The sequence below is a fragment of the Hemitrygon akajei genome, chromosome 14 (genome assembly GCF_048418815.1).
Source record: "Hemitrygon akajei chromosome 14, sHemAka1.3, whole genome shotgun sequence".
Taxonomy (NCBI): domain Eukaryota; kingdom Metazoa; phylum Chordata; class Chondrichthyes; order Myliobatiformes; family Dasyatidae; genus Hemitrygon; species Hemitrygon akajei.
The window spans coordinates 108,644,590-108,668,706 of NC_133137.1; the positions used below are offsets into that span (position 1 = coordinate 108,644,590).

The 24,117-nt window shown below is 42.0% G+C and overlaps 1 protein-coding gene across 1 annotated transcript; it reads left to right on the forward strand.

Annotated features, from left to right (window-relative positions):
* The first annotated feature begins 712 nt into the window (after positions 1-712).
* Positions 713-24,060, forward strand: guca1aa (guanylate cyclase activator 1Aa). The gene is made up of 4 exons (XM_073065295.1): positions 713-949; positions 2,273-2,422; positions 15,201-15,291; positions 22,638-24,060. The coding sequence occupies exons 1-4, from the start codon at positions 752-754 to the stop codon at positions 22,763-22,765; spliced, it is 567 nt and encodes a 188-aa protein (XP_072921396.1). The 5' UTR covers positions 713-751; the 3' UTR covers positions 22,766-24,060.
* Positions 24,061-24,117: the final 57 nt, after the last annotated feature.

Consider the following 24,117-nt stretch of genomic DNA (forward strand, 5'->3'; position numbering starts at 1 on the left):
TTTAGTTAAAAACACAAAATGCTGGCAGAACTCAGCAGGCCAGACAGCACCTACGGGAGGAGGTAGTGACGACGTCTCGGGCCGAAACCCTTCATCAGGAGTGAAGTGGTTTCGGCCCGAGACGTCGTCACTACCTCCTCCCGTAGGTGCTGTCTGGCCTGCTGAGTTCTGCCAGCATTTTGTGTTTTTATTTATTTCCAGCATCTGCAGATTCACTCGTGTTTTCTTTAGTTATTGGATTATCATGACTGTAATAACATCTCTCCCATTTCCAAGTATACTAAACAAAAAAGAGATAATACATCCTCTTCAGCTAGGGGTCATAAAACTCACAGAGAAATAAGTTCAAAATGGCACAGATATTCTTGGTAAAGTATTATGTTGACTTAAATTTGTCAAAGTTAAATAGTACTAGTTCACTTGAGTGAAAACATATCTGGTTTACGAAGAGAAAGTGAATGAAGGGGACAAAAATAGAATGGCAAGAAGAAAGGAAGTATGTGGCAGTCAGTGTGAGATGTTGGGTAAGTGAAGCTTTGGAATAACTATTCCCTGGCAACAATCTAGCATTCAGATAGATGGTAGCTTTCTTTAAATATCCTAAGAGCTTAAACCCATAACAGGAGGGATTAATGTTGCTGATTGGCCAGAGAGAAGCTTATCTCTCAGTTAAATTAGCTTGGATGCTCAGACACAAAGGTAGTTAGCCGTGTCCAAGAGCGTGTGCCTGTGTGTGAGATTGACAGGTGTAATGGGAAATTCACAGAGCACCACTGTGGATGATCTACAGGCTGTTGAACTCCACCACTGGTACAAGAAGTTTATGACTGAATGCCCATCAGGGCAACTGACTTTGCATGAATTCAAACAGTTCTTCGGCCTTAAGGGATTGAGCCTGGAAGCCAATGCTTATATTGAGCAGATGTTTAAAACTTTTGATATGAATAAGGTATGGAAAGAGAAAATCAAAATATTCTGTTAACTTTGTCTATATGAAAAGGGTATCAAGAAATTAATAATTTGAAGGAGTACATAAAGTAGGTTAACAATGAGATAAGTAATTGAGTAATGATTTTGTGAGGTGGATGAGACAATATTGAAAATGAAGGCTGATAGAGTAGAAGAAGTCATTTGGGTTTTAAAAGTATGGTGAAGTGTATAATGCAGGTGTGTGTGTGTGTGTGTGTGTGTGTGTGTGTGTGTGTGTGTGTGTGTGTGTGTGTGTGTGTGTGTGTGTGTGTGTGTGTGTGTGTGTGTGTGTGTGTGTGTGTGTGTGTGTGTTTTTGATACCTTGAGATTGTCTGGCATAATGAAACTTATCATAAGGTGACATGGTTTTGGCAGTTACCATACAATTCCCTAATTTCAGCTTTCCATTTAGAAGTTATGAAAATTCCATTATTACATTAAAGTAGGGAAAGCTTAAACTCAGATGATTTCTTTTTTTATTGACCAATCCATATAAGGTGATAATAATTACAATATAAGACATTAAGTAAAGACTTTGGATTTTAATATAAAGCACCAGGTACAGGATTGGAACTTACAGAGCAGGAACTTGCTTGAATGCCCTTTTTCTGGTAGAGTCATAAAGTACAGTTTGGAATAGGCATCTATCTTAGGACATTTTCAGGCTGTAAGATTAAGCTTTGTGGAGTGTGATATAATTGTAAATCTTCAAACCAATTGAAACAAAATACTGTTGGATTGACAAGCAGCCAAGAAGATGATCATTACCCAAGACAGAAATGGAGAATTTATTAGATTCAGAAGTGATTGCGATGCTCTAGTCTGACAGGAAAAGCAATCAGCTGGAATAAATCAGAGGTCAAGGTGAGTTACTAGTTTTTTCCCATCGACATTCAAAATCCTGATACAGGGTCAACTGGCCCTTTGCCTTGACAGATGCTGCTCAATCCATGGAGTTCTTCCAGTGGTCACTTTGTTTTTGCTGGGGAAATTATATCTGGACAACTCCAAAAAAACTAAGTTAAGTATCTCTTAACTACAAAATCTGCTGGCAAATTCAGCAGTGTGTGACTGCCCAGCAGAATTTCAGTGACCTGATTATTGGGGCTCAGCTTCATTCTGACTTATGAATGTCAGTTCCATCAGATATAGTCCTTGCATCTCCCAACACGTGAATAAGGTATAGATCACTGGCATGTTTTGAGATATTCAGCAGGCTTGAAATTGTTTCAGCAGAACCAATATTTAAAATTAAGGTTGATAATGAATATCTGGGTTAAAGCTGTGATTTCATTAATTTCAGGATGGATACATTGATTTCATGGAGTATGTGGCTGCCCTTAGCTTAGTCCTCCGAGGCAAGATGGAACAGAAATTGCGTTGGTATTTTAAGCTCTATGATGTAGATGGCAATGGCTGCATAGACAGACATGAATTGCTGAACATCATTAAGGTAAGAAAGCACTGTTATTTTTAGGAAGTGTTTATACAATTGAACTGACTCCTGAAACAAGAAGTACAGGGGTCATGAGACTGAAGTGATGTAATTAGCAAGTGGAGATTATATCTACTTTGTGGAGTTGATTGTGCTAATCAGTCTATGTAGTCTTCACACTCCATGCATGTCTCCTCCAATTCCATCTATCTCATCTTAGCTTTCCAGCATAACTTTTGTAATTCCTTTGCTCTCAATTATCGATATACTGTCCATAGAAAGATTCAAAAAGTACCACATTCTAACTACTCTGCAAGATAAAATAATCCAATTGATTTATTGTGCTTATGAAGCCTTGTTGCAATTGGTTTGAGTTTAGAGGACTAAGCCTGCTTAAGACTCTGTGAAAGATCTGAGCTCAAGGTAATAAAAGATGAAGATAAAAATGATAATGAAAACTGGAGATTGAAAGAAGTATGCTACCCCAAGACAGTGTTTTCTTCATTGTAGCTTAATCAATAGTACTTCTGCTTCTTGGTCAAAGGGTTCAAATCATGTTCAGAAGGTGAACCCATAATTCAAGAATAATTCTGAGAATTATTTTTGTTAGAATAAACCCAAGGCCGTTTTGTTCAATCTAATGGTAACTGTCAATTCCCAGGTACAAATGAAAGGAATATAGAATATTCTCGGAATTCTAGCTCACATATTACACTCAACCAGCAAGCTGTGCAAAATTGAAGGTCCATAATGACCACTACATTTTCATAACCTCTGTACTAAAGGGATTATATAAATTTATATATTCCACACTCTGTGTGAAGAAGTTCCTCATCATGTTCCCTTTAAACATTTCACTTTTCATCCTTAACCTATGACCTCTAATTCTAGTCTCCCCCAAGCTCGGTGGAAAAAGACTTTTTGCATTTACCCTATCTATACCCCTCATAATTTTGTATCTCTCTATCAAATCTCCCCTCATTCTCCTACACTCTACGGTATACAGTCGTAACTTATTCAATCTTTCCCTATAACTCAGGTCCTCAATTTCTGGCAACATCCTTGTAAATTTTCTCTATATTTGTTCAATCTTATTGACATCTTTCCTATAGTTAAGTGATCAAACTGTGTACAATAATCCAAATCAGGCCTCACTAACATTATACAATTTCAACATAGCATCCCAACTCCTGTACTCAATACTTTGATATAAGAGGGTCAATATGTCAGAAGCTCTTTTTACCACCCTATCTATTTGTGATGCCACTTTCAAGGAATTATAGATCTGTATTCCAAGATCCCTCTGTTCTAATATACTCCTGAGTGTCCTACGACTCACAATGTAAATCCTACCCTGGTTTGTCCTCCCAAAGTGCAATACCTCACTCTTGTCTGCATTTAAAAGTAGCCAAGAGTACTGGGAAACTAGAAGACTGGGAAAAGAATCACTAATGTGCGAGGGTTAAGTTTTTTGACTTCTCCAGTGCGTTCAACACCATCCACCCTGCTCTGCTGGGTGAGAAGCTAACAGTGATGCAGGCGGATGCTTCCCTGGTGTCATGGATTACTGACTAGAAACATAGAAACATAGAAAATAGGTGCAGGAGTAGGCCATTCGGCCCTTCAAGCCTGCACCGCCATTCAGTATGATCATGGCTGATCATCCAACTCAGAACCTTGTACCTGCTTTCTCTCCATACCCCCTGATCCCTTTAGCCACAAGGGCCATATCTAACTTACTCTTAAATATAGCCAATGAACTGGCCTCAACTGTTTCCTGTGGCAGAGAATTCCACAGATTTACCACTCTCTGTGTGAAGAAGTTTTTCCTCATCTCAGTCCTAAAAGGCTTCCCCTTTATCCTTAAACTGTGACCCCTCATTCTGGACTTCCCCAACATCGGAAACAATCTTCCTGCATCTAGCCTGTCCAATCCCTTTAGAATTTTATACGTTTCAATAAGATCCCCCCTCAATCTTCTAAATTCCAGTGAGTATAAGCCTAGTTGATCCAGTCTTTCTTCATATGAAAGTTCTGCCATCCCAGGAATCAATCTGGTGAACCTTCTCTGTACTCTCTCTATGGCAAGAATGTCTTCCCTCAGATTAGGGGACCAAAACTGCACACAGTATTCTAGGTGGGGTCTCACCAAGGCCTTGTACAACTGCAGTAGAACCTCCCTGCTCCTGTACTCAATTCCTTTTGCTATGAATGCCAACATACCATTTGCCTTTTTTACCACCTGCCGTACCTGCATGCCCACCTTCAATGACTGGTGTACAATGACATCCAGGTCTCGTTGCATCTCCCCTTTTCCTAATCGGCCACCGTTCAGATAATAATCTGTTTTCCTGTTCTTGCAACCAAAGTGGATAACCTCACATTTATCCACATTAAATTGCATCTGCCATGAATTTGCCCACTCACCTAACCTATCCAAGTCACCCTGCATCCTCTTAGCATCCTCCTCACAGCTAATACAACCGCCCAGCTTCGTGTCATCTGCAAACTTGGAGATGCTGCATTTAATTCCCTCGTCTAAATCATTAATATATATTGTAAACAACTGGGGTCCCAGCACTGAGCCTTGCGGTACCCCACTAGTCACTGCCTGCCATTCTGAAAAGGTCCCGTTTACTCCCACTCTTTGCTTCCTGTCTGCAAACCAATTCTCTATCCACATCAATACCATACCCCCAAAACAGTGTGCTTTAAGTTTGCACACTAATCTCCAATGTGGGACCTTGTCAAAAGCCTTTTGAAAATCCAAATATACCACATCCACTGGCTCTCCCCTATCCACTCTACTAGTTACATCTTCAAAAAATTCTATAAGATTCGTCAGACATGATATTCCTTTCACAGATCCATGCTGACTTTGTCCGATGATTTCACCTCTTTCCAAATGTGCTGTTATCACATCTTTGATAACCGACTCTAGCATTTTCCCCACCACCGATGTCAGACTAACCGGTCTATGATTCCCCGGTTTCTCTCTCCCTCCTTTTTTTAAAAGTGGGGTTACATTAGCCACCCTCCAATCCTCAGGAACTAATCCAGAATCTAAGGAGTTTTGAAAAATTATCACTAATGCATCCACTATTTCTTGGGCTACTTCCTTAAGCACTCTGGGATGCAGACCATCTGGCCCTGGGGATTTATCTGCCTTTAATCCCTTCAATTTACCTAACACCACTTCCCTACTAACATGTATTTCCCTCAGTTCCTCCATCTCACTAGACCCTCGGTCCCTTACTATTTCCGGAAGATTATTTATGTCCTCCTTAGTGAAGACAGAACCAAAGTAGTTATTCAATTGGTCTGCCATGTCTTTGTTCCCTATGATCAATTCACCTGTTTCTCACTGGAAAGGACTTACATTTGTCTTGACCAATCTTTTTCTTTTTACGTATCTATAAAAGCTTTTACAGTCAGTTTTTAAGTTCCCTGCCAGCTTTCTCTCATAATCTTTTTTCCCTTTCCTAATTAAGCCCTTTGTCCTCCTCTGCTGGTCTCTGAATTTCTCCCAGTCCTCAGGTGTGCTGCTTTTTTTTTTGCTAAATTATATGTTTCTTCTTTGGACTTGATACTATCCCTAATTTCACTACCTTCCCTGGTTTATTCTTTTGCCAAACTGGGATGAACAATTGTTGTAGTTCATCCATGCGATCTTTAAATGCTTGCCATTGCATATCCACCGTCAACCCTTTAAGTATCATTTGCCAGTCTATCTTAACTAATTCACGTCTCATATCTTCAAAGTTACCTTTCTTTTGTCATATACATTAATGATCTGGATGATGGGGTGGTAAATTGGATTAGTAAGTATGCAGATGATACTAAGGTAGGTGGTGTTGTGGATAATGAAGTAGGTTTTCAAAGCTTGCAGAGAGATTTAGGCTAGTTAGAAGAGTGGGCTGAACAATGGCAGATGGAGTTTAATGCTGATAAGTGTGAGGTGCTACATTTTGGTAGGAGTAATCCAAATAGGACATACATGGTAAATGGTAGGGCATTGAAGAATGCAGTAGAATAGAGTGATCTAGGAATAATGGTGCATAGTTCTCTGAAGGTGGAATCTCATGTGGATAGGGTGGTGAAGAAAGCTTTTGGTATGCTGGTCTTCAATCAGAGCATTGAGTATAGGAGTGGGGATGTAATGTTAAAATTGTACAAGGCATTGGTAAGGCTGAATTTGGAGTATTGTGTACAGTTCTGGTCACCGAATTATAGGAAAAATGTCAACAAAATAGAGAGAGTACAGAGAAGATTTACTAGAATGTTACCTGGGTTTCAGCACCTAAGTTACAAGGAAAGGTTGAACATGTTAGGTCTTTAATCTTTGGAGCGTAGATGGTTGAGGGGGGGACTTGACAGAGGTATTTAAAATAATAAGGGGGATAGATCGAGTTGACGTGGATAGGCTTTTTCCATTGAGAGAAGGGGAGATTCAAACAAGAGGACATGATTTGAGAGTTAGGGGGCAAAAGTTTAAGGGTAACATGAGGGGGAATTTCTTTACTCAGAGAGTGGTGGCTGTGTGGAATGAGCTTCCAGTAGAAGTAGTAGAGGCAAGTTTGGTATTGTCATTTAAACTAAGATTGGATAGGTATATGGATGAATGAAGAATGAAGGGGGATCTCATAGAAACATTCCGAATGTTAAAAGACCTGAACAGATTAAATATGACAAAGTTATTTCCCATGGTAGGGGAGTCTAGGACAAGAGGGCAGGACTTTGGGATTGAGGAATGACCCTTTAGAACTGAGAAGCAGAGAAATTACTTTAATCAGAGGGAGATAAATGTGTGGAATTAGTTGCCACGAGCAGCTGTGGAGGCCAAGTCATTGGGTGTATTTAAGGCAGAGATTGATAGGTTCTTGATTAGTGAAGGCACCGTAGGGTATGGAGAGAAGGCAGGGAAGTGGGATGACTGGAAGAATTGGACCAATCCATGATTGAATGGTGGAGCAGGCTTAATGGGCTGAATGGCCTACTACTGCTCCTATATCTTATGGTCTTATAAAAGGAAGCTGGCGCACTAATATCAAAGGAGATACTAAAAGCTTTTTAAGTATTTAAAGGGTAAAAGAGAATTGCAGGTAATATAGGACCAATAGAAAATGACACTGGGGATATTGTAATGAGAGATGCAGAGATGGCAGAGGAACTGAATGCATATTTTGCATCAGTCTTCACAGTGGAAGGTATCTGCAATATTATGGACATTCAAGAGAGTCAGGGAAGTGAAGTATGTGCAGTGAAAATTACGACTGAGAAGGTGCTCAGGAAGCTTATGTTAGGGTCCGGTCCGGAGCCTGCCTTCCGGGTCTTGCTCCGGTCCGTAGACTCTGGACTCCAGGCCTTGCAGCCAGCCCTCCTGTCACCCGGAGCCTTTGGAACATCTTGACTTAAGGAGGTACACCTGTCACCTATTAGGGGGCAGGTGTTTATAAGGGGCTCGGGGACTGTGCCCAGTTGGGGGGTTGTCTTGTTCTGAAGCTGGTTTAACCTGGTCTGCTGGCTCTGAATCCTGCTCGGCCAGCTCTGAATCTTCTGTCTGGTTGGTATTGTTCCCTTGCTTCTCTTGTGTGTGCTGGTCCTGCTGTTCTGCCTTATTTGCCTTGCCTGTGCTGCCATGCTGTTGGTTGCCTTTCCCAATTTACTGGTGTATCATGGTAGTCCTGCTGCTCACCCTGGACCCAGTTCCCTTGCCTCTGTTGGGTAAGCCAGGCTGTTGCCATTACCCCTTGGGTGGTTCTGTCCCTTCCTGCCCCTTGCCTCTGTTGGGGAAGCCAGGCTGTCTGCTGTTGCCTGGCGGAGGGACTCTGTTCCCTTCCTACCCCTCACCTCAGATGGGTTGTGCCCTGCACCTGCCCAGGTGTCTGTGCCTTGCCCAGGCCTCTGTGCTTCTGCCTGGGAGTTGGCCCTGCCCAGGATCCATGTGGCCTGCCCTGAGGACTCCAACCCTTTCCACCCATTGCTCCCTATGGGTTGTGCCTGCACCTGCCCAAGGTTCCGTGTCTTGCCCGGGCCTCTGTGTTCCTGCCTGAGAGGTGTGCCTGCCCCAAGGGGCCCTCCTGACCTCTGGGATCCTCCTGCCTTGCCTGACCTCTGGGATCCAGCCCCTTGCATGCCATGGCATCCCCATCCTGTCCTACCCCTAGTACTTTAGTGCCTGCATCCTGCATTTGGGTCCATTCCATGTCTGCTCCTGACAGCTTAGTAGTCTGAGGATGGAAATATATCCTGGACCTGATGGAATGCACCCTCTGGTTCTGAAGGAAGTAACTGGAGAGATTACAGAGACATTAACAATGATCTTTCAAGAATCGAAAGATTCTGGCTTTGTACCAAATGACTGGGAAATTGCAAATGTTACTCTGCTATTTAAGAATGGTGGAAGGCAGCAGAAAGGAAACTATAGACACGTTAGCCTGACATTAGTGGTTGGGAAGTTGTTGGAATCGATTGTTAGGGATGAGATTATGGAGTACCTGGAGGCACATGACAAGATAGGCCAAAACCAGCATGGTTTCCTGAAAGGAAAATCCTGCCTGACAGGCTTACTGCAATTTTTTGAGGAAATTACAAGCAGGGTAGACAAAGGAGATGTAGTAGATGTGGTGTACTTGGATTTTCAGAAGACCTTTGACAAGGTGCCACACATGAGGCTGCTCAGCAAGGTAAGAGCCCATGGAATTACAGAGAAGTTACTAGCATGGGTAGAACATTGGCTGATCAGCAGAATTCAGAGAGTGGGAATAAAGGGATCCTGTTTGGCTGGCTGCCGGTTACTAGTGGAGTTCCACAGGGGTCAGTGTTGGGACTGTTGCTTTTTATGATGTATGTCAATGATTTGCACTATGGGTGTGGTAACTTCTACTTTGAAAAAGGACCACTTGACAACTTCATGCTGAAAGAACAACTTTATCTGGGACAGCAAAACCAATATTTACATACAGAGGCCTTCACTGAACTGTACTGCAGGGCAGAAAAGCTATACACATGCACACTGGAGGGAAAAAAACAGAAATAAACCCCTTCCCCCCCCCCCCCCCCAAACCCCGGAACCAGCCTCTCTTTACAAACAGCTTCCCCTAGCAGGAGTATTGCTATATTACCATTATCCTAATTAGTATTAACTTATTTTTATAATGCTCACATTACATCACTTCTCTCCCTTTAAATTCCAACATTCCCCAAATGTAAAAGAACTGGGAAACAAAGATAGTGGTGTCATTAGCTTGCGTACCCCTGAACTTGTACTAGTGTCTCAGCAAGTTTACCAATACAGAACACCTGAAGTACGTGGCAGATTCAACATTCAGTCTAACAAAAAAAACTGTCCAGTCAAACATTCAGCCTGTCAAGAGGTTTGAGTGTGCTGTGATTTGCGCACTACCCCCAGTGACCCAGCAGGCACTACTGGTGAGGGTGTTTTGGGTGGATCTGGTGTTGGGGGCATGAGAGGGGTCTGTGTGTCCGTGTGAGAATGTCCATCCTCTTCAGGGGACTCTGCCCCCTCTGCCAGTGTCTCTCCCTCTAGTAAAGTCACTGGTGGAAATGCTTCCCCAGTAGTCTGTCTCACCATTGGAAATTCCATGGAACTTTCTACCTCTGAGCCAGAATCATGACACATGGCGCACATGGTCCTGATGTCTGCGGAAAACACACCCATCAGTCAACTTAACAACATAGGAGACTGGACCACTCTGCTTAAGAATAACCCCAGGAAGCCATTGCTGATTGTTGTTACTGCTGAAGTTTCTCATACAGACGTTATCATCCGGTTCTAACTGTCTTTCTCACGCATGTTGATCATGTCCCTCCTCTGCTTTTCCTGCTTTCTCTCCACTTTTGCCTTCATGTCTGGGCACAGTAGGTCCAATCTTGATTTGGGCCTATGCCCCATCAGCATCTCTGCTGGAGTGTGTGCAGTCGTAGTCTGTGGCGTGAGGCGGTATTTGAACAGGAAACATGAAAGCCGAGTGCTAAGAGAGTCCTCTGTCATCCGTTTCAGGCCTTCCTTCACTGCCTGAACAGCCTGCTCAGCCAAGCCATTTGAGGCTAGATGGAAAGGGGCTGACTGGATGTGATGAATGCCATTCTGCTGCATGAGCTCACTGGTGAACGTTGGGCCATTATCAGTGACCCGTAGACTGCAAACACTTGCCTGAGTTTGTCTATGGTTGAGTAGGCTGTGATGCTGCTCATGATGTGAGTTTCTATCCATTTGGAATGCGCATCCACCATTACAAGAAACATCTGCCCCATAAAGGGCCCAGCAAAGTCCAAATGTAGCCTAGACCAGGGGTGGTCTACCCACTCCCATGGGTGCAAAGGAGCTGGTGGTGTCATGTTCTAATTGGTCTGACATTGCATGCATGATTTTACCTTGTTCTCCAGATCCTGATCCATTCTTGGCCACCAGACGTAGGATCTTGCAAGGCTTTTCATCCAAGACACCCCTGGATGAGTCTCATGAATTTCCTCCACATTCTGTGAATGGCCAGGGGGAGAAATGATGACCCTCGCCCACCCGAAAATGCAGCCATCCTACAGACTCAGTTCTGTCTTGCGTTTGGCATAAGGCCTCAGTTCCTCTCCTTCCACGACACTGGGCCAACCTTGTAAAAGGAAAGTCTTGACTTGGGACAGGACTGGGTCCCTCTCTGTCCACTGCTTGATCTGGGTCACCTTTACAGGTGTCTCTGACAGCCTCTCCAATGAAAACAGTCTCTGGAGGCACATATGTAATAGCAGGTGTCTCAGGTAAGGGTGGTCGACTCAGTGTATCAGTGTTTGCATTATCCCTACCTGCTCTGTACACTATAGTGTACTGGTAGGCTGACAATGTGAGAGCCCTCTCTGACTTTCAAGACTTTTGATAAAGTTTTTAAGACGTTCCAAAGATTATCTATCTTGATACAAGACCAAAACATATGTTAAAGTAGCCACCTCAATATTACACCTATCGCAAATAGGATTAATATTGGAAAAGATATGGGCTAACTTATCCTTGGACATATGCACTCGATGTACTACCTTGAATTGTGTCAAGGAATGATGGGCACAAATAGATGAAGTATTTACCAAATGGATAATCCCATTGATTATCCGAGAGTGTCTCTCGAAATTCCAATTCCCACGCAGCTTTAATTTTATCGTTAGATAACATTCACAAATTCAATAACCATTTATAAATTGTAGCTATCAGTCCTTTTTGAAATGGTTTAACCTGAAAGAGTATCTATTATATTGGGTGATTAAGCAGAGGGAAAATTTGAAAGTAAACTACATAGAAAATTCCTAATTTGTAAATACCAAAAAAAGTGTGGGTGTGTGGCTGCCTGAGCCTGTTGAGCTTTCCCCTGCCCAGGATTAACCTTATCCTTTGAACTCCTGCACTTTTTAGCTAAGTGTCCCTTTTTGCTACAAGCATGGCAGACAGTGTCTTTGCATTTGCATAGTGCGTCCCCCCACACCGAAAACATTTCACCCGCTTTGCCTGTTTACCAGTCTCCCTCCTGACTTGGTGCATTGCCACCGACTGCGACCCCCCCCCCCTCCCCCAATGTCCTTTCTGGATATCCTTGGCATTATTAGCAGCCATCTCCATGCCTTGGGAAATCTCTAGAGCTTTCTTAAAACTGAATGGTGAGGTTTCCCCCAGCAGGCGGCATTGTATGGTATCATTATTAATGCCGCATACCAATCTGTCACGGAACATGTCATCCAACACTGCCCCAAAATCACAATGCTCCGACAACTGCCATAGCTTGCCCACAAAATTGGCCACAGACTGACCTGGCTTCATGAAATGGCTGTGAAACGTAAACCATTGGACTATCACAGAAGGTTTCGGATTGTGGTGGTTCCCCTCGAGCTTGACCAGTTCATCATATGGAATTTCCCACCGGTTTCTGCAGTGTGGCTAAGTGCCTTATCAGCTTGTAAGTCTGCCCTACACACACTCAGGAGAATAGAGCCCTTCTTAGCCTCCTCAGTAATTCCATTAGCACAGAAAAAGTGTCCCAACCTTTCATCATACTCCGGCCAGTCCTTGTTCCCCTCCACAAATTCACCGATCGTCCCAAATGTAGCCACCTGAACATAAGGCTCCTCATCCCCGCGCAGCTCCTGTTCGGACACCGGCGCCTTTTTGCCTCTCGACCCTGCGCTGCTCCTCCTTGGCACTGCTGCCCATACGTAGCCGCCTAACTAGCTAGCACACTGTAGCCTAGCTAAAGCTAACAACAAAAATGAAACAGGACGGCACGTTCAAAAAACCAGTTAACCTCATCCCCAAAAATATGTGGTAACTTCTACAAAGTACTTTGAAAAAGGATCACTCGACAACTTCATACTGAAAGAACAACTTTATCTGGGACAGCAAAACCAATATTTACATACAGAGGTTTTCACTGAACTGTACTGCATGGCAGAAAAGCTATACACATGCATATCATAGAAGAAAAATGGAAGTAAACCCCGCCCCCTCAAACCCTGGAACCAGCCTCTCTTTACAAACAGCTTCCCCTAGTGGGAGTATTTCTATATTACCATTATCTGAATTAGTATTAACTTATTTTTATAATGCTCACATTACAACAATGGGATTAATGGATTTGTGGCTATATTTGCCAATGATACGAAGATAAGTGGAGGAACAGGTAGTGTTGAGAAAACAGAGCCTGCAGAGCGAGGGGAATGGGCAAAGAAGTGGCAAATGAAATACAATGTTGGGAAATGTATGGTCATGTACTTTGGTGGAAGAAATAAATGGGCAGTCTATTATTTAGATGGGGAGAGAATTCAAAATGTAGAGATGCAAAGGGACTTGGGAGTCCTTGTACATGATACCCTAGGGTTAACCTCCAGGCTGTGTTGGTGGTGATGGAGGCGAATGCAATGTTGGCATTCATTTCTAGAGGTATAGAATGACAGACAGACATACTTTATTGATCCAGAGGGAAATTGGGTTTCGTTACAGTTGCACCAACCAAGAATGGTGTAGAAATATAGCAATATTTAAAGAACCATAAATAATTAAATAATAATAAGTAAATTATTCCAAGTGGAAATAAGTCCAGTTCCAACCTATTGGCTCAGGGTGTCTGACACTCTGAGGGAGGAGTTGTAAAGTTTGATGGCCACAGGCAGGAATGACTTCCTATGAAGTTCAGTGTTGCATCTTGGTGGAATGAGTCTCTGGCTGAATGCACTCCTGTGCCTAACCAGTACATTATAGAGTGGATGGGAGACATTGTCCAAGATGGCATGCAACTTGGACAGCGTCCTCTTTTCAGACACCACCGTCAGAGAGTCCAGTTCCACCCCCACAACATCACTGGCCTTACGAATGAGTTTGTTGATTCTGTTGGTGTCTGCTACCCTCAGTCTGCTGCCCCAGCACACAACAGCAAACATGATAACACTGGCCACCACAGACTGTAGAACAGAGTAACAGGACTCATAGAATGTAAGAACAGGGATGTGATGCTAAGGTTCTATAAGGCACTTGTGAGACCACACTTGGAGTATTGTGTGCAGTTTTGGGCACCTTATTTTAGAAAGGATATACTGACGATGGAGAGGGTTCAGAGAAGATTCACGAGAATGATTCCAGGAATGAAAGGGTTACCGTATGAAGAATATCTGGCAGCTCTTGGGCTGTATTCCCTGGAGTTCAGGAGAATGGGGGTGGGGGATATCTCATAGAAACATTCTGAATGTTAAAAGGCCTGAACAGATTAGATATGGCAAAGTTATTTCCTATGGTAGGGAAGTCTAGGACAAGAGGGCACAATTTCAAGATTTAGAACAGAGATGCAGAGTAATTACTTTAGTCAGGGGGTGATAAATTTGTTGAGTTTGTTGCCACAAGTGGTTGTGGAAGCCAAGTCATTGGGTGTATTTAAGGTAGAGTCCTATATCTTCTGGTCTTATGGTCTTATGGACATAGGTAGGAAGAGACTGAACCAGGGAGATGAAACTGAGTCAAGATATGCAGATATGTTCATTTGGGCAGGTATAAGCAGAAATAATGTATCTACCTGGACAGGCAGGTTTGCCTTTCAAGATTATTTGGGTTTCTTGATGGTGTGCATCTCCTGCAGTTGCATGGGAAGGTGTTTTGGGTTGAATAGTGGTTGGTGACATGGAAGAGTGAACAAGGGACTTGCAAAGGGAACCATAGAAAGAACTTAATTGTTTTGGCATAAGATCCTTTCTCATTCCATAATTGAGGTATCAACTGAAGAGGTATAAGCCAAGGATAAGGCTCCTATGCCATATAATGATTCATTAAATGATGTGTATGAGTTTGATTGATTAATTAGAATCATAGAAATTATGAAGCAACAGGAAACAATTCAGGTGCAAGTGGCAGTTCTTCATTTGAATTGATCTATCCGTAATTCCGATACTTACCCTCTCTCCTGTTTCTTCATCAAACTTTTATTCACTTCTGTTTGAATGGTGTTTCAGCCACTGTCTCAACATCCATTGTTAAAATACTTCCATTTAGAATCACCCTTTGTGTAAAGCCATTTCTTCTAGATACCACTTCATTCTTCCTTTGGTAATTCTTGGCCTGTATCTCTATCAATTTCCAATCTTTATTTCAAAACTTTACTTGAAGCCACAATTAAACACCCTCCACCCCTATTGATCTGTACCATTTCAGTTCAAGCAGATTTAAAAGCTTTTTTCACAAATGCAACCTCTCAGTGACTTTTTTTCTCGGACACAAAATATAATTTGTGAGACATTAATTTTTATTCATCTGCAGGCTATACGTGCCATTAACGGCTCCCACCAAGAGCAATCAGCAGAGGAATTCACAAATAGGGTCTTTGACAGAATTGATGTCAATGGAGATGGTAAGTAGTGTGTTCTTTTCTGATTTCTTCTGGGTTTCACAGTACCTTGCCTGTATACAAATCTACAAGCATTACCCATTCTCATTGCCTATATACTATTCATTTAAGAGCAAACCTAAAAATGTATTGGAGCTGTCATTTAAGTTCTAGAAAGACTGCGATAAACCTCATCCTGAATGCGTTTATAAAAATCTTTTCATCTTTTAAGATATGGGTATCTTCTGGAAGGCACCCCCATCAGTGCTATCAGATGATAAGTCATTTATATAGAGCTACTGACAATGAAAGAAGGACAATATCCTGGAGTGTGGAAAATATTTGTGATCTTTTATTTTGGTGAAACTTGGGTGTCACAAGTAAGATTAACATTTATTGCCCATTCTTAATTGTCTTTCTTGAATCACTACAATATTTTTGCTGAAGTTACTTCTGTAATTTCACAATTGAATTTCCAGGAATTACACCCAGTAATACTGAAGGAATGACAACATATTTCCAAATCAGGGTAGCATGCAACATGAATGAGAATCTGCAAGTGGTAAAATTCCTACATGCCAGCTGACTTAATTTTTCTTGGAGTTTGAGGGCTTGAGATATGATCAGGGTAGTCTAGGTGCCTAGTAGTCCAGGGCAGCTTAGCCTAAGTGCACTACTGTAACATGCTGTAAGGTTTCACTGCTAATGTAATGGTTTCTCTGTAGCAGCAATGTCTGGGTTATGACTAGAGATAACGGGGCTTCGGAAAGTATGTTATCCAATGGGAGAAATGTTGTTTCTTGTGAGACTGGAAGAGAGATTTTCGCGCTCTTTTGTTGGCGAGAATAAAAGAAGGAAGACGCATGTGGAGAGAGCTGGTAGACCACCGGACGGAGTGGACTAGGAGCAAGAGCCCGTAGTTTGGCGACGCTCGGAGGAGGTCGATGGTTGATGCATAGCCGTAGCAGTGAGATCCAACGTACACTTTTGACTTTTTCCTTAAAATAGACCTTTTTACTTTTTATTTTCTTTACTAACCCTCTATCCAGATTAAGATTTATAAAGTTCAATCATTTAATTGCATATGGCTTACTGTTGGATATTTTGTGGTGCGGATTTGTAACCGGGCAACACATCACGCAGTGTCCACATAAACAAGATTTCTCAGTTTGACTGGGCCAGAAGTTGTTTTCCCCTAGACGAACACGTGCTGGCCGAGCCTGAGGGTTACACTACTTTTTATAGATAGTACATATTGTGAACCAGCGATAGAGGCAATGAGTATTTGGGTGGCTTTTGGAGCAGTCTGGTGGATTGTCCTGGTTGGTGTTGAGTTTCTTGGGATTTTGGACTTACACTCATCTGAACAAATGGGAATATTTTAATGCTCCTGTAGATGATGAAAGGTACAGTGGGGTGTCAAGAGGTGAGTCATAGATCATAGGATACCCAACCTCTGATCTGCTCTTGAAGGTGTGTTTCTGTGTATCTGATTCAGTTGAGTTTCTGGTCAATGGTTACCTCAAGGTGTTGATGGTAAAGGACTTTTGATAACAACATCAAGAGAAGGAGATTAGGCTCTCTCTTGTTTGAGATGGTCATTGCTCTACACTACTATGGGATGACCATTACTTGCCACTTACCAACACATGCCCTATTTTGTCTCAGTCTTGTTGAGTCATTTGTTGAGGAATGGCAAGTGACTATAAGACCATAAGATATAGGAGCAGAATTAGGCCATTTGGCCTATTGATTCTGCTCTGCCATTCAATAATAGCTGATCCTTTTTCTCTCCTCCTCAGTCCCATTTCCTGGCCTTCTCCCCATAATCTTTGATGCCATGTCCAATCAAGAACCTATCAATTTCTGCCATAAATACCCCCAATGGTCTGGCCTCCACAGCAGCACGTGGCAACAAATTCCACACATTCATCACCCTCTGGCTAAAGAAATTTCTCCGCATCTCTGTTTGAATGGATGCCCCTATACCCTGGGGCTGTGCCCTCTTGTCCTAGGCTCTCCCACCATGGGAAACATCCTTTCCATGTCTACACTGTCTAGGCCTTTTAACGTTTGAAAGGTTTCAATGAGATCCCCTCCCCTCATCCTTTGAAATTCTAGTGAGAACAGACTGAGAGTCATCAAACGTTCCTCATATGATAACCCTTTCGTCCCTGAAATCATCCTTGCAAACCTCCTCTGGACCCTCTGCAATGCGAGCACATCTCTTCTAAAATGAGGAGCCCAAAACTGTACACAATACTCAAGGTGAGCTTCACCAGTGCCTTATAAAGCCCCAGTATCACACCCTCCTATTGAATTCTGGACCTCTTGAAATGAATGCTAATATCGTATTTGCCTTCCTCACCACTGACTCAATCTGCAAGTTAACCTTGAGGGTGTTCTGCACAAGGACTTCCAAGTCACTTCGCAACTCAGATTTTTGGATTTTCTCCCCGCTTAGAAAATAGTCCACACATTTATTTCTACTACCAAAGTGCATGACAATGCATTTTCCAACATTGTATTGCTGTTGCCACTTTCTTTCCCATTCTCTTAATCTAAGTCCTTCTGCATCCTACCTGTTTCCTCGACACTACCTGACCCTCCAATAATCTTCGTATCATCTGCAAACTTGGCAAGAAAGCCATCTATTTCATCATCTAAATCATTTATATACAGCATAAAAATAAGTGGTCCCAACACCGACCTCTGCAGAACACCACTTAGTCACTGGCAGCCAACCAGACAAGGATCCTTTTATTCCCACTTGCTGTCTCCTACCAAACAGTCAATGCTCTAACCATCTTAGTAACTTCCTGTAATACCATGGACTCTTAACTTTGTAAGCAGCCTCATGTGTGGCACCTTGTCAAAGGCCTTCTGAAAGTTCAAGTATACAACATCCACTACGTCCCCTTTATCGATCTTACTTGTAATCTCCTCAAAGAATTCCAACAGTTTGTCAGGTAACATTTCCCTTTGGGAAACTGTGCTGACTTTGTCCTATCTTGTCCTGTGTCACCAAGTACTCCATCACCTCATCCTTAACAATTGACTCAAACATCTAACTGGTCTATAATTTCCTTTCTGCTGCCTTCCTCCTTTCTTAGAGTGGAGTGACAATTACAATTTTCCAGTTCTCTGGCACCATGCCAGAGTCCAATGATTTTTGAAAGATCCTTTCTAATACTGCCACAATCTCTAATGCTACCTCTTTCAAAACCCTAGGGTGCAGTTCATCTGGTCCAGGTGACTTATGTACCTTTAGGTCTTTCAGCTTTTTATGCACCTTCTCCCTTGTAATAGCAACTGCACCCACTTCTCTTCCTTCACACACTACAGCATCTGGCACACTGCTAGTATCTTCCACAATGAAGACTGATGCAAAATACTTATTTAGTTCATCAGCCATCTCCTTGTCCCCTGTTATTATTTCTCTTGCCTCATTTTCTAGTGGTCCTATATTCACTCTCATTTCTCTTTTATATTTTACATTCTTGAAAAAGCTTTTACCATCCACTGTGAAATTATTTGCTAGCTTCCTTTCACATTTCATCTTTTCCCTTCTAATGATTCTTTTAGTTGCTCTGTAGGTTTTTTAAAAACTTCCCAATCCTCTATCTTCCCACTAATTTTTGCTTTGTTGTATGCCCTTTCCATTGCTTTTACAATAGCTTTGACTTCCCTTATCAGCCATGGTTGTACTATTTTATCATTTGAGTATTTCTTAATTTTTTGGAATACAGGTGTCTTGCACCTTCCTCATTTTCCCCAGAAACACACACCATTGCTGCTCTATTGACATCATTGCCATCAACTCCTTCCAATTTACTTCGGCCAACTCTTCTCTCATACCACTGTAATTTCCCTTACTCCACTGAAATACTGCTACATCAGAATTTACTTTCTCCCTATCAAATTTCAAGTTGAACTTAATCATATTGTGATCACTGATACTTATGGGTTCCTTTACCTTAAGCTACCTAATTGTCCCTGGTTCATTACATAACATCCAATCCAGTATAGCTGATCCCCTAGTATGCTCAACAACAAACTGCTCTAAAAAGCCATTTCTTAGGCATCCAACAAACTCACTCTCTTGAGATCCATTACCAACGTAATTTTCCCAATCAACCTGCATGTTAAACTCTCCCATGACTATCATGGGTGAGCCCTTTTGACTCACCTTTTCTATTTCCTGTTGTAATCTGTTGTCCACCTCCCAGCCACTGTTGGGATGCCTGTATATAACTGCTAACAATGTCCTTTTACTCTTGCAGTTTCTTAACTCAACCCACAAGGATTCAACATCTTCCGATCCTATGTCACATCTTTCTACTGATTTGATGCCATTCTTTACCAGTACAGCCACATCTCCCAATTTGCCTACCTTCCTATCCTCTGATACAACATGTAACCTTGGACATTCAGCTCCCAACTACAACCATCCTTCAGCCACGATTCAGTGATGGCCACAACATCATACCTGGCGATCTGTAATATTGCAACAAGATCATTCACCTTATTTCTTATTCTCCACGCACTGAGAAACAACACTTTGAGTACTGTATTTGCTATATTTTTGATTCTGCATCCCTAATGTCTTGATACTCACCCTGTTGGCTGCAACTATGTCCCATCACCTGCCTGCCCTTCCTGACAATCTGACTGCACGCTATCTTTACTTCTTTTACCATCCACCCTGTCCTGAGTCCTATCACTGCAGTTCCCACCCCCTGCCAAACTAATTTAAATCCTCCCCAACAGCTCTAACAAACCTGCCTGCAAGAATATTGGTCCCACTCGGGTTCAGGTGCAACACGTCACTTTTGAGCAGGTCATACCTCCCCCAGAAGAAAGCCCAATAATCCAAGAATCTGAAGCCCTGCCCACTGCTCCAGCTTCTCAGCCACACATTTATCTGCCAAATCATCCTGTTTCTATCCTCACTGGTGCATGGCACAGGCAGCAATCCAGAAATTACTATCCTGGAGGTCCTGCTTCTCAGCTTTCTACCTAGATCTCTAAAGTCTCCTTTCAGGACCTCTTTGTTTTTCCTTCCTTTGTCATTGGTACCACTATGTACCAAGATATCTGGCTGCTCTCCCTCCCTCTCCAAAATGTTGTGGATGCAATCTGAGACATCCCTGACCCTAGCACCTGGCAGGCAACATAACATCAGGGTGTCCTGTTCACATCCACATAACCTCCTGTTTCCCTCCCTATTGAGTACTCTATCACTACCACTCCCTTTTTCTCTCTCTTTCCCTTCTGCACCACGGACCCATGCTGAGTGCCTGTAACCCGGTCGCCACAGCATTCCCCTGGGAGGTCATCCCCAGAAAAGTATCCATAGTGGTATGCTTATTTTTGAAGGGATTGGCCACAGATGTGCTCTGCTCTAACTGCCTAATTATATTTCCATTCCTCCTGACAGTCACCCAGCTACCCGCCTTCTGCAACTTCAAGGTGGCTACTTCTCTATAACTTCAATCACTTATATCCTCACTCTCCCGTGCAAGCTGAAGGTCATCCAGCTGCTGCTCCAGATCCCTAACACAGTCTTCAAGGAGCTGCAGCCAGATGCACTTCACGCAGATGTAGTTTCCTGGGAGACTCTGGCTCTCCCAGGATTCCAGCATCCGGCATGAAGAACACACAATGGCCATTTACTATACTAGGTACAGTAAGTGGAATTAAACATTATACAATCATCAGGGAAGATCCCCACTACTGACCTTATCATAGAGATTATTGATGAAGCAATGATTGGCCACATGACACTGCCCTAAGGATTTGTCGCATGTGATGTCCTGGGGCTGGAATCATTGATCTCCAACAACCACAATAATCTACCTTTGTGTGAGGTAAGGCTGCTCATTGAACTAGCATTCTCCTATTGATATCTATTAGCTTCAGTTTTACCAGGCCATACATGATACAGGCCATACATACCAGGCCTCAGTCAAACACTGCAGATCATGAATCAGCCTAGTATCATCTGGACAACAGCAATACCTACATCAGGCTGCCGGTTATTGATTACACCATTCAACACAATCATGCCCTCAGTTCTAATCAAGAGCTCCAAAATCAGGGCCTTTGTACCTCCCTTTGCAACTGGATCCTTGACTTCCTCACCAGAAGACCAAAGTCAGTGCAGATCAGAAATAACCTCTCCTAGCTGAAATCAACACTGACACACCTCAAGGATGCAAGCTTAGTGATGTGTGAACAACAACCTTGCACTCAACATTGGAGTTTGAGGAGTCTTGGTATGTTCCATGGAGAACATTCTAACTGGTTGCATCACCATCTGGTATGAAGGGTCCACTGGACAGGATCAGAAAAAGCTGTCGAAAGTTGTAAACTCAGTCAGCTCCATCATGGGCACTAGCCTCCCCAGCATTGAGGCGATACTTCAAAAAGGTGACATCCATATTAAGTACGCCCGTCACACAGGACATGCCTTCTTCTCATTGCCACCATCAGGGAGGAGGTTCAGGAGCCTAAAGACACACATTCAATGTTTCAGGAACATCTTCTTCCCCTCTGCCATCAGATTTCTGAATGGACAATGAACCCATGAATAAACCCTCGCTATGTTTGCACTACTTATTTAATTATATATAATATATATTTCTTATTGTAATTCATACTGTTATTATGTATTGCAATGTACTGCTGCTGCAAAACAACAAATTTCATGACATATGCCAGTTATATTAAAGTGATTCTGATATGATGTCCCATGTCAACCTTTTTGGCCGAGATTGTATGTTCCCTGTGATGAGGTCTGGAAAAAAATAACTCTAGCAAACCTTAACTGAACATCTCTCCAGAGTTGTTAATTTCTCACTAGCTATTATTCCCTAATACTGTAATCTCTCTCCTTTTCACTCCCCTAACCTCCTCATTCTTATCTAACTAACCTGTATAACCCTTGTTTCCTCATTGTCAATCTATCTGTAACCAATTCTCATCTTGTTCACACCTTGTGAATTCCACTCCCTTAGGTTTTGAGTCTTTGATAGTAATGTTGTTCATATCTCTATTTAATTTATCCTGATGAGATTGATCTCTCTAACCTATTCCTCACATGTTTTTGATCCATTGTCCTTTATGCTGTTAATTTCACTCTAATCCTACTTCCCAGTGTTGTTAGTCCCATCTGCCAATGATTGCTGTTTGATTGATCTTCCTGTTTGCTTTATTTCCTGATTTCTAATATATCATTCGTTGTATTGTATGCTGAGACATCTTTGTGCTCTGAAAAGCCAGTGTAAATGCAAGTTATTGTATTTGTCACTCAAGTTAAGCCATTTGTTTTATTCTATCTCATCTTTTTATCTACACATTGTTTACAGGGGAGCTTTCTTTGCCAGAGTTTGTAGAAGGAGCCAAGAAAGATGATGAGTTTTGTCAGGTGATGATGAAGAGTCTTGATCTCAGTCACATTGTGGCAATGATTCATAATCGAAGACACAGTGTGTGAAGTAGAGGAGACAGACAGGACATCAGACAACTGTGAATCATCTGAACATTTCATTTTTACCTGGGAGCCAAAAGAATAAAAAGACCCTTGAAATGCAAGAGAACTATATCTGAACTTCCTCTGACATGTATAATTGGATAGTATAAAAATGTACTGACCCCACTGATTAATTGATCTTCAAAAATCATAATTATGTTATACAACTAACACCTAGAAGGAAGACTGAGTACAGCTTGTTTTGTGAGACAAACACTAAAGAGTGAATCCCACAGGATGGCCTTATCTGGCAGCTTGATGACTCTTAAGTTACTGTTGCAAATCTTGACCAACAGTGATAGGATAGAATGAGAGATGATGCCAGGACTGGGACTCATTGACCTTTGAATAGATGATTGCTATCTATAAAACTCCAAATGTACAGTGTCTTGTATTAGTCTAGATACATTGATTATAATGGTTGATTTAACAACAGCAACATTAACTCTAAAATCAGGCAAAGTCTATTTTGAAGAACATGTAAAACATTTATAGGGGAAACTAACTCAGATTCACACATTGTTGTATATGACTCATTTCTGAGAACTAAAGGAACTGATATATACAATTATAAAAATTGTTGGAAAAACTCAGTAGGTCAGGCAGCATCTGTGGAAAGTGAAACAGAAATAACATTTCAGGTTGAAGAAGAAAGTCATACTTTATTGCTCAAATGTTTTTATTTCATTCTGATGAAACTGATGAATTTACTGACATCTAATATATTATACCAATGCAAGGTGAAAATTGATTCACTATTATATCTCTTTGACTTCATCCGTGCACTGTTTAGCCTTGCGCATGAAGTATGAAGTAGCCTCTCTGCTTCATTACTGCAACAGGTGCTTCAAGCCATGCTGGAATGAAGTCAGGAATTTAAAATCATACAAAATATTTCAATTTTCTTTTCAACTGTAAAATATTGGAAATCAAGGAGTTTTACAAGACTATTGCACCTTTTACAAAATTATCAAGCCAAGTTTCTTCAATGAAAATGAAGTCAATTGCTAGCTTGTACTTGTTGACTGATGTCCTCCACTTATGTCTGACCCTCCAAGTAATGTGCCTTTTCAGCATTGTGAGTGTGAGTGTGTGTGTGTGTCTCTCTCTCTCTCTCTCTCTCTCTGTCAGTCAAACATTATAATAATTCGAGGGAAGAATCAGAAGAAATTGCCTGAGATAGTTCTAAATAAAGTCTCTGCCTGAATCTGAGTATATGTTCTCTTTTAGACATTATAGACAATAGGTGCAGAAGTAGATCATTCGGCCCTTTGAGCCTGCACCGCCATTCTGAGATCATGGCTGATCATCTACAA

Bases quoted from the DNA above. Each gene is read 5' to 3' on its own strand.
- guca1aa (XM_073065295.1), top strand. From the start codon at position 752: ATGGGAAATTCACAGAGCACCACTGTGGATGATCTACAGGCTGTTGAA. The intron at 950-2,272 runs GTATGGAAAGAG...CATTAATTTCAG, and splicing joins AAACTTTTGATATGAATAAG to GATGGATACATTGATTTCAT. The intron at 2,423-15,200 runs GTAAGAAAGCAC...ATTCATCTGCAG, and splicing joins AATTGCTGAACATCATTAAG to GCTATACGTGCCATTAACGG.